This window comes from Triticum dicoccoides, chromosome 1B (assembly GCF_002162155.2).
Source record: "Triticum dicoccoides isolate Atlit2015 ecotype Zavitan chromosome 1B, WEW_v2.0, whole genome shotgun sequence".
Lineage (NCBI taxonomy): Eukaryota > Viridiplantae > Streptophyta > Magnoliopsida > Poales > Poaceae > Triticum > Triticum dicoccoides.
Genome location: NC_041381.1, coordinates 63999080 through 64010844, shown reverse-complemented (window position 1 = coordinate 64010844; position 11765 = coordinate 63999080). Strand labels below are relative to the sequence as shown.

The following is an 11765-nucleotide window of genomic DNA, read 5'->3' as shown; positions in this document are numbered from 1 at the left end:
CTCCCAGACAGGACGAGTCCCCGGGACGACTCCCGGATGAGCCGACTCTCAGCTGACGACTTCCAGATGAGCCGACTCTCAGCTGACGACTTCCAGGGAAGCAGACTGAGGGTAGGCGGCTCGCGACTACAACCACCACTTGCCTTCGCCGCGAGGAACAGGGCGGGGGACGGTCACAGCGTGGTCGTCTCTACCCTGCCTGTGAAGCACCAGCATGGCTATAGTGCGCCGTATCGCTGGAGATCTCCATCGTGGCGTGGCACTGTTGCCATGCCGCCCCTGACCTCAGCCTTAGTGCGCGGCGCACTGTGCCCACGACGCCTGCCTGTATGACCCAAGAATGGCGGGACCGCCTGTCAGCGGGTAGGCAGAAGACGGCAAGAGCGCCCTGAAGACGGACCCGTGGGAGTCGGCCCCCTGGAGTCGGCCGGCCCCTCCCACGGGCCCCGCGCGCCATTAATCAGACAAGATGGGGAATGACGACAGTGAACGCCCGCCAGACGGCGGCACTGTTGCCATGACCTCATGACCAAGCTGGCGTCATCAGAAGCACCGCTACAGTACCAGGCCTGTCCGCGGGGCCCACCAGTCGGCGGGCCCCAGTAGTCGGCAGAGAAGACGACGACCTGAGAGATAGACGGCTGGAACCCGCGCCCAGCCGGATTACCATTGTACCCCTGGGGAGTAGGTCTATATAAACCCCAGGAAGCCCATGCAAAGGGTTCGGACCTAGATAACACTAGACCCCAGAATATAGGAAGGAGAGAGCTGGCCTTGCCCTCTTCTACCTCCAGAAACAGCTCCAGGAGCACCATTGTACTCACTTTGCCATAGTGACCATGCGGAGACCCCGCAGAGCAGCAGTAGGGGTGTTATCTCTATGGAGAGCCCTGAAGCTGGGTAAGATCCGCCGGCGTGCATGTCTTCGCCTCATCCCGCTTCCGGGCACCGGCGACGTTCTACTCGCCCCCACCATGATAAGCCACCCTTTGGCATATGTCGTACCCAACCCCCGACATACTCCGCGTATAAGTTTTGGTCAAAGTCAAACTACACAAAGTTTGACCAAATTTATATTAAAAAATATGAACATCTACAATACTTAAACTATATATTATGAGAATACATTTCATGGTGCATCTGAAAATGTTGATTTCATATTGTGAATGTTGATATTTTCTAATATAAAGTTAGTCAAACTATGCAAAACTTGACTTTGACCATACCTTATATGCAGACTAAAAAGAAACGGAGGGAGTATTTATTAAAAGTAGGAAATAAGCTTTGTAGACCAGGTTTAGTAAAATCCCAATGCACATAAAATTTCGCACAAGATAGTTTATGAGTAAAACAAGATCCGTACTCTTGTTAATGCTCTCTTTTATGCTCTACTTTGTTTTTGTTTTTTTTTTTGCGCAAAAAGAAAACTTGGTTTCTTTGTGACAAGGTAATGCTCAACTTATAGTTCTTCATTGGTTCATGTATGAAAATGAAATGTTCACAAAGCTTCAAAAAACGTCTGTAAAAATATAGTAGTCACAATAATAGCATTTCTCTTTGAACACGATCGTATTTACACATAGAAAGAGAGACGGGGGATGCATTGCACATGTCCATCCATGCTGAAATGACCAGCATATTTATTACATCACCACACACAAATCAGGCACAATCAGGCGTTCAACAAACTAACTCGGATTGGTTTTCCACTTTATTATAGTTCTATTTCTATACTAAGAGGGACACACGGACGAACAGAACAGAACTAGCTAACGTCACGGAACAGAAATACGAAGAGAGTACTACTACTGACGAACGTGGACGCACGCGCTCGGATTATCGCATCGGACGTCTCGGCGCTGGCCGGCAGGGCTGGGCGAGGGGGCGGACTAGCAGGGCCTCTTGCAGAAGCACTTGAGCTCCAAGTGCTGCCTGTGGCACTCGCCGTCGGGGAAGTTCTCGGTGTGGCAGACGGCGGCGCAGTTGCTGCTGCTGAGGCACGCGCCCTTGAACTTGAAGCTCTGCGACAGGCAGTCCCGCGCCTCCGCCACCTTGGTCGTCGTCGCCCCCATCTCTGCATGCACATCAAAGAAACTACAGCAAGTAAAACGTCATCCATGGAGCAAACCACAGCTCGCTCGGTGGGAAGAGTGAGAGGCTGGACGGCGGGGCGTACCTGTGGCGACGAGGAGGACCAGCAGGAGGAGGGCGGACGCGGCCATGCGACGAGAGAGTGCCATCGATCTGCTCTAGCTCACCCGAGACGACGTACTGGACCTAGCTATCCTGCAGCTGCTACGTACGGGCCTATGGGGGACTGTGTTAGCTGGCTAGCAAAGCGAATGGAGGAGAATGGGCATCAGTGAGAAGCAGAGTGTGCTGGCCCATAGCTGGCTGTGGGGTTTATATAGGCAGATGGCAGATTAGTGGGTGTTTAATTTGTGGGCTTAACAGACGTAGTGTTCTTCTGAATTTAATTGCTCACCCATACAGCCTACTGCACCCAGCCATACAGGTCCAATAAATTCATTCGATTCCAAAAGTAGCGGGCATTCCACGGGCTGGATTTTTTTTAAACACAGTGTTGACGCAAGCGCTCATATACACGCGCACACATACACCCTATCTTTATGTCGTGCGCTTCACAAACGCAGTTGCTCACCCACCCAGTTGACACCTCCCCTGGTCTCGTACTAATGCAGAGCAGGGGCCCATTACACGTTGCCACCCACCCAGGTCCGTTATTTCATTCCATTTCCATGTCGAAACTGGTGGATGGGGAGTGGCCATTTCACGGGCTGGATTTCCTTACCGATGAAGGTGGTCATCAAAAAATGTTCTCAAAAAAAAAAGTGCTGCTCGCCAGGCAGGCCAAGGACCAACAGCTGGATTCCCTTTCAAAGTGGTGGGTGGCTGTGGAGCGCCAACAGGTCGGAGGCGAGTGCGTATCATGTGCAACCGGTGCACCGTGCACCAAAAATCCATGATAAAAATGTTTTCAGAAACTCTTAAATATTCGGCTACATGAAAACAACGAACATGCATGTATCATGTCACAAATTTCTGGTTACCATTTAAACTCACAGCTTCATGTTTTAAATTTTGACAAACATTTTTTTTTTTGAGAATGGCAATCATTTCTTGAATAGTATTCCGTTGGGTAAGAAGTAACAAAGACATAGACAAGGTTTACAGAGAAGTGCTAGAGGATGAAGAATCAAAGAGCTTATATAAACCGCACAAAAAACATGCATGACGTTGGAAAGAAGAATAGGAAGATCTTTTGCGATGAGTATGTGTGTTGGCAATGTTTGTGCGTATGAAGGCCTTGTGATGCAACTGGACGGATGCCAACCATGCAGTACGAGCTGATGGGTAATACAAAGAACGTGCATGTCCAGCCTTCTCATATGCATGCACTACGTCCGGTGCCATTCCAGTCGACCGAGCAGCTGGGCAACACCCAGCCGTCCCACATGCATGCGATCGGGCTGATGCCACTCCAGCCAACCGAGCACCTGGGCAGCACGCAGGTTGCACCTGCACAGCCGACAAACGTCCAGGTGGCGGACATGGCAGTTGGTTTGGAAGGTCCGGTCCTGGGAGGCTGCGTCCCCGACCCGACCGTCCCTGTTCAGGAGATGGTGGAGCCGTGCAGAGCCGCTTCATCGTCGACGACGACGACCTCTTCTACACCGACCGCTACGACACCAACATTCACGTCTTCGACGGTTGCTGTTGGAGAGGGGATTTCTACACCGCCATCATCCCCTCTGTCGGCAGCCACGCACTCGCAACAACCATCCTTCGAGGTAACGCCGGTCCCTAACACGCTTCCAACGGCGGCCTCGTCGCTAGAGCTGGCGGTTGAGACTCTCGGGGAGGGGGTTGCTACTTCACCATCATCCCCTCCTTCGGCTGTAGAGCCGGCGCCTTGACCACAATTGGGGTTGACTCCTACACGCCGAAGTTGTCGGCATACGGTTGCCGAAGATGGTTCTATGGACACAGATGAGGACTCCTTAGCCAAGGCTATGCGGCGTAAAGCAGCACACAACCTCGACAATCGAGGTATTACGTCGTCATTCAAATACTTTTTAGCCTTTTCCAATACCACCATCATTTCTAAGTTGAATAATGTGGGTGTTAGTATTGGAAAGAATCAGAAGGAGATTTCTATTTCGACTAACGCTTTGAAACATTTGGAATATGACCGATTAAAAGTTACTCCACGTGTTTCTAACAAGTCTTATGTCTCCCGTACTAATGAGGTGGAGCTGCATGCCACATCAGATGGTCATCTACTCTCTCATTTAGTAGGGGCGGTTTCGGACGTGGGTCTAGATGAACCCGGGCTTAGTTCATTGATTGAGCTTACATCATCCGGACGTAAATCAAAGACCGCACGTTCGAAAAAAGATAGTAAGTCCCATAAGAGGGCAAAGTGTTCTAAATCTTCTATTGTTTCCTCATGAATGGAATGTTTTTTAATAGCAGAGGTCTTCGTGACTTGGCTAAACATTTATCCATTGCAGAATGTAATAGGGAATACAATTTAGATTTTTTGGCTATCTCTGAAACGGGAGACGTGATTTCTCAGTAAGTCCGCTTAACCGTCTTTCTGGCGGGATATACTTTACTTGGGTTTTGCGACTACCTAGAGGTCGTTCCGGTGGCATTTTACTTGGCGTAAATACAGGAACTATGGATGTTTTGGCTAGTTCGAATGGTGAGTTTCACGTTAAACTCCATATTCACAACAAGGCCGACAACTTCACATGAACCCTCGTCACCGTGTATGGGGCAGCCCAGGATGAGTTCAAGGCCGATTTTCTTCGTGAATTGGTTAATCTGGCGAAAGATAATCCCTATCCCATTCTTATAGGTGGGGATTTCAACTTGCTTCGATTTCCAAATGAGAAAAGCCGCGGTAGGTTCGATAATCATTGGCCTTTCCTTTTCAATGTTGTCATCGACAGTCTAGATTTGCGAGAGGTTTCTATGATTGGAAGACAATTCACATGGGCGAACAGTCTTCCGGAACCGACATATGAGAAACTAGATCATGTTTTAATGGATACCGACTGGGAATCAAAATTTCCTATGGTTTCTGTTCGTGCTCTACCTCGTATCGAGGCTATATCAGACCACACACCCATTCTTCTAACTACTGGGTTGCCACGACCACAACATAGACGCAAGTTCAAGTTCGAACTTGGGTGGTTGCTTCGGGATGGCTTCCATGACATGGTCAAGGAGGTGTGGGAGAAACCAGTCGACGGGCCTACCCCAATTCACAGATGGAATAACAAAATGGGTGCATTACATAAATTCCTTGGTGGTTGGGCCAGACATACGGTGGGTATCCTCAAAAAGGAGAAGCTTCGTCTTACATCTATCATTGATGAATTAGAAGCTTTAGCAGAGGTTAGACCTCTATCTCAGCATGAAATCGAGATCAAGAATCATTCGAATGCACAGATAGCTAACATGCTGAGTGAGGAGGAACTCAAATGGTACCAACATTCTAACTCTCAATTTATCCTGAAAGGTGATTCGAATACTAGATATTTCCATGGAGTAGCCAATGGCAGACACCGGAAGAAAATTATTCATTCCCTACAACATGATGAGGGGGTGGTTGAGGGGCATGTGCAACTTAAATCTTATATCACTAATTATTATAAAAATCTGTTCGGAGCCCCAGAGGAAGGAACCTTCTCGATGGATGAGACCCAAACAGATGACATCCCTCAGGTCTCTGATGAGGAAAACAACCTTCTAACAGCCCCATACTCCGAGGAGGAAGTTAGAAAGGCAGTTTTCCTAATGGAGCATAACAAAGCCCCGGGTCCGGATGGTTTTCCCGCTGAGTTCTATCAGAAATTCTGGGAAGTCATCAAACCGGATCTCCTACTTTTGTTTACCAACCTACATTTTGGCCAACTAGAATTGTTTCGCTTAAACTTCGGTGAGATTATTTTATTACCTAAGGTCAATGAGGCTGAAAGGATACAACAATAAAGACCTATTTGCCTCCTTAATGTTAGTTTTAAAATATTCACGAAGGTTGCGACTATTAGGCTAAATTCGGTTGCTGAACATGTTGTTCCGCCTTCACAGACAGCTTTTATGCAAGCCAGACACATCCTAGATGGAGTTGTTATCCTTCATGAAACAATTCATGAATTACACCGGAAAAAGTTAAATGGGGTGGTACTGAAAATAGACTTTGAAAAGGCTTATGACAAAGTCAAGTGTCCTTTTCTTCAACAGACTCTCAGAGTGAAAGGATTTTCTGCAGAGTGGCGCGCTATGATCCATAGCTTTGTTTCTGGAGGTAGTGTTGCCATTAAGGTCAATGATGACGTTGGACACTATTTCCAAACGAAGAAGGTATTGCGACAGGGTGACTCGGTATCGCCCATGCTATTCAATATAGTGGTGGATATGCTAGCAGTCATGATTGAGCGTGCCAAGGTTGATGGCCAAATTGATGGGGTAGTAAATCATCTAGTTGATGGTGGTCTCTCTATACTTCAATATGCTGATGATATGATTCTCTTCATGGATCATGACCTCGAGAAAGCAAGAAATCTGAAACTGATTTTATCAGCATTCGAGCAACTCTCGGGTCTAAAGATCAATTTTCATAAAAGTTAATTGTTTTGCTTTGGCGAGGCTCAAGACGAGGCCCACCTGTACGCTGAACTGTTCGGATGCGGGTTGGGTCAGTTTCCGATCACATATTTGGGGATACCGATACATTATCGGAGACTCACAAATGCTGAATGGAAACACGTCGAGGAGAGACTGCAAAAAAGACTTAGCAGTTGGAAAGGTAAACTGCTGTCTCTGGGTGGAAGATTGGTTCTCATAAATTCAGTACTTAGTAATATGGTACTATATATGATTTCCTTCTTTCAGTTACCGAAAGGAGTTTTACATAGATTGGATTACTTCCTATCAAGATTCTTTTGGCAAGGAGATAGCGAGAGAAAGAAATATCGACTAGCTAAATGGAGTGTGGTTTTCCGTCCCAACACTACAAGAAATATGTCAACTTATGACCTTGACTATTGGTCACTGGAAGGTCACAAATTTCCATTTACGACCTTTTTGTGACCAAAGACATAAGGTCAAAAGCTGGGCGTCGTAAACTGACTATAGCGACCTTCTCTGTGAGAAGGTCGTAGACGTTTATGACCAAAATATGTCTACTGTGGCGTTTTGGTCACTAGCAACCTCCCCAGGCCACGTAGGCATCCAGCGTGGCAAGCTGATGTGGCACAAGATTCAGCCCGGTCCAATTCGGTTTTCTACATGGGCTTAGCCCAACAATTCGGCCTTTTTACTGTATATTTTTTCTATGAATTTTGTCTAGCTACATGGGCCTGGCCCAACAATTTGGCCTTTTTTATATTTTGGGCCATGGCCTTTTTAGTTTTTCAATATATATTTGTCAATCTGGTCCCACAAGTCAGATGGGTCCCACTTGTTATAATCTCCTATATTGGTCCCACATGTCAAAAATGTGAGCATTGTTTAGATTATTTTCACAAATGGGCCCACTAATCAGGTTTCCATTTCACACATCTTCAAATCACACAAATAATCCATATTTTAAATAGAACAGAAAAAATGTAGAATTTCTTAGGCCTGGAGCTACTGTACATAGTCTATTACAATCTATGCATAGTCTATTACAACCCAGATATGCCTACTATTACAGTACTATAATATTTACAGTTTATTACAGTCAAACAGAACAAATCTTTGCTGCTAGGGCTACACGCCACTTCGAACTTGAAATTTCCTAGGCCTGGAGCTCCTGTAAAAGGGTGAACACAAAGGCATTAGAGTACCATCTTCATTCCTGGAGTAGATATTCAAACCTCCAGGTTTAGTGTATAGACAATCTCGAAAATATATATTTAACAAAAATTCACAGAAATGCAGATGTCTATAATGTAATGAAGATGTAATCACAACAACTGATGTATACATGAGAAGCAGCAACTAAAAGAATTCTAAAATCTTTCATAGCAAGATATTGTATATTACTGTACTATGATGTATTGTATATTACTGTACTTCAGATGTATTGCCACACCAAATTCTACAAGACGTCTGAAGTACAATAATATACAATACATCATAGCAAGCTAACTAGACGAGTTTAGTTTGAACAACCCACTAAACAATTTAGCAATAAGAGCATACAACTACAGCAAAACAGAGCATAATTCAGTTCTAATATGCACAACTAAAACAACTCCAAATTTGGTTTTAATATGTATACAACACGCATCATTGACCACGGAGCATACGGCCACAGCAAAACAAGGGAGCAATTCAGGGAAAGGAATACTACAGTTGCTTGAGACATGTGCTACTCGCTCAAAAGTAATCAGTAACCAACGAGTCAATAAGAGTGTGCAAGTAGGCCACTCTACCCAGTGAGATTAATACACTACAGAATCTATCTAATACAAGACCACCACCGACATTAAATTGTACTATATTTCTGGACAGCAAACTAAATAGACGGCTGCTCTCAAACCATACATCCAAACGAAGCAAACGAGTACTCTACGGAAACCTAGAGCATGCTTTACAACTCATATGTAGAGGCCAACTTGAAATTATGAGCATAACAAACTCGTTTTTCAGCTAGAAGCTCGCTTCCCAAAACTGTCAGGTAGTGCAGTTTTTTAACTGAACCAAATTTAGTTTACGGAACGGCCAGAGAAATCCAATTCTACAGGAGACATGATCATATTCCTAATCATCATGCATTTGCCATGCAGATCAACCAATTCTTCTTGAAAAATGAAAATTACAGCAGTGATTCTGAAATGGCATTTACCTTCCATATCAAAGATGAAGCGTTCCCTTCTTTTAACTTCTTCAACCTAGAGCTCTTGTAGAAGAATGAAAATGACCGTTATCATGGCCGCCAATTCAAAATGAAAGCAATACCTTCCAACAGAGAACAGCTAGGAAAAGAATAATTAACAGAATAATAAATAGATACACAAGCAGCTAGGAGTCGATCCTGAAGCATGAGGGCATGGATAACAGTAGCAACCATGAGGAGTAAATAGTAGCAAATATTATATTGGTGGAAAAAGGTAAATACCAGCAAGCTCTAAGAAGACTCCAAGAGCTTGATGGCTCACAATACAATCATGTTTTCGATAACAAATACTACTAGAATTAAGGCACTGAACATATTCTAAGAAGTATCAACATCATGGCAGTAAAAATTAGTAGTAGCAGCTAGCAGGACATCAATCGAACACAACGTAATTATCATTTGAACAATACCGGTCACAACAAGTAATCAGAATACAGCAGCGAGTGGGTGCAAACACCAACCATAACCAGGAATACTGGAGAACTACAAGTTAAATGTACTCAAAGAAACCACCAAAATCTCTCAATACCGGTCACAACAAGTAATCAGAATACAGCAGCAACAAGTACCAGGAATAAATCACGTTAGTAACTTGAACAGAGAAAGAAAATGTAGAAGTGGCACGAGTCATGAATGGTGTCTTGAGTTACTGCTGCATCGTCCGTAACAGAGGCCGAGGAACTCGCTGTGATGTGTTGCAGCATCTATGCTGATGCAGTCTCAGCCACAGGCTCCTCCTCACACCTGAAGTGAAACACGCAGGTTGGTCAGCAGAACTACAACAGTTTAGCTTTTAGAGATGACAAATAACTCAAATTACCCTTGATATCTATTTCAAAAAAATTAACCTTCTAGTATGGCCATGTTAATACATAAAATTAACCTTTTCCCTTTTACTTTCTATGAAAAATGTAAGAGACCAGAATTCTACATGTAGCTTCTATAGACATAAATCCTAGAGAAATACAACTCTGTACGAGAATCACCCCAAATATGAACAGAACAATTCGGTATCGCCTAGACAAGGAATTAAAAATGCATGAGCTGATGCTATTGTATGATACAATTATATACTCCCATAAAAGAAGTGTTGTTTAAGTACACTCTCTTCTCTTTATTCCATCTATTAAGTATATACTCCCATAATAGATAAAAGAAGTATATACTCCCATAAAAGACTTCGAGCTGCCTTTCAGTGCCTACGTACAGTGCTTTGCAGTCAGGTTTAGGACTAGCACAGTGAAAAAAAACTATCTACTTGTTGTACTTGTTATGTTAAACCATCGAAATCAATCTGGTGTGACACAGGTGGGTTATGCTATCCACGACACGAGCACTGCATTTGTTAATATCGACTGCAGTAACGAGGGACTGTTCAATGCTACGATTCAACCATGGAGTAAACTCAAATGAGCGTGGAAGAAGAGCTCACCTCGTTGAAGGCGAGGATCTGGCCGTAGCTCTCCTTCACGCATTCTCGAGAGGCTTCCGAATTTGAATCATGTCCTCACCAGAACTTGGACTTGGCGTGGATCTCGCTGGTGGCCCAGAGCTTCATGCAGTAGATCCTGGGATGCTCCTCGGTCGACGTCGGCAGGCCCCTCCCGACAACCTCGTATTGGTGGAACTGCACGAGTGCGAGCGCCAAATGGTCAGTTCAGATCACACGACAAGAACTAATCCCCATGATAATGGTGCGTACGAGTAAGAGGGGCTCACCCTGCCGTGACCATCCTGGCCGGAGTTGCTGAGGTCGCCGTGCGTCGGTCTGGGGCAATGGGATTGCTGTTGTGTGATGCTGTGACGGGCTTCTGTTCGCGGGAGCCGCGCCAGCCCAGGGCCCCGCCGGTGAGCTCCGACGAGGGGAGGGGGAGGGAGGCGACCCCCATCACCATGGCTGCCAAATCCCTCCCTCCGGATCGAGGCTGTGTCCGCCAGATCGGTGTGGCCAAGGCTGCCAATCCGCCTCGCCTGCTCGAACTGGGCCTCGAGGAGAGGAGGTGGTGGCCATCGACGGTGGGGATGGGGGGCGACAGCGGCGCGGCGTCCATCTCCGCCTGGATCACGCGCGTGGGGGTATGGGGAGGGGAGGGGAATTGGCTCGCGAGATTTGTTCGCGAGGGGGCGACTCGGACAGGAGGGGTGGTGGAAGGAAGGATGGCCGGTGCTGGGGGTGATGAGGAGGTCGGCGGCGGTGGGGGTGGGGGAGGCCGGCGGCGGGGTTGGGATGGCAGAGAGAGGGAGGTCTGGGTCGGGGACAGGGGGATCTGGGAGGAGGTGGAGGCGCTGAGGAGCTGAGGGAGGAGGAGTGTGGGTGCGAGTTAGGGTTTGGGCTGCGGATGGATGGCTGGATGGAGAGGTGGAGAGTTGGACGGATGAATGGGCGCCATGTCATCGATCCGTGTGACAACTAAACCCACCAATGAGAATAGAGCACATATAATTGTGTTTTTCCTTTTGTTTTTCTTCTACTTTTACACATGAAAAAAAAATCAAAAAATGGTATCACATTATGCACAAGTTTGTATCTTGAATGAAAAACAATGTTGCCTAAGAAAATTTTCATTTTCGTTGCATGAAATATTCATTTTCCATTTCTCGAGTGCTCAAAATGAGTTTTTTTGTGAAGAACATACCATATATTTGTTGCAAAATTGTACCAAATCATTTTTATAAAATACTAGACCATATTTAATGCACAATTGACAAAATGTTTGGGTGCCAAAAGTTTTGATCCACCTCTGGTGAAAAAGATAAATTCACGCCGATTCAGCTGGAAGCGGGTCAAATTTGAACTGCAGCTGCCTCATAATTTGCTATTTATTTTTTCCAAAAATTATTTCTA

At 45.7% G+C, this 11765-nt stretch overlaps 1 protein-coding gene across 1 annotated transcript; it reads right to left on the bottom strand.

The window, feature by feature from the left end:
* Positions 1–1522: 1522 nt before the first annotated feature.
* On the bottom strand, positions 1523–2393 carry LOC119301343 (defensin-like protein CAL1). The gene is made up of 2 exons (XM_037578300.1): positions 2177–2393; positions 1523–2074 (listed from the first exon to the last, which is right to left on the bottom strand). Exons 1-2 carry the CDS (start codon positions 2238–2240, stop codon positions 1890–1892), a joined length of 249 nt encoding a protein of 82 aa, XP_037434197.1. The 5' UTR covers positions 2241–2393; the 3' UTR covers positions 1523–1889.
* Between the last annotated feature and the right edge of the window lie 9372 nt (positions 2394–11765).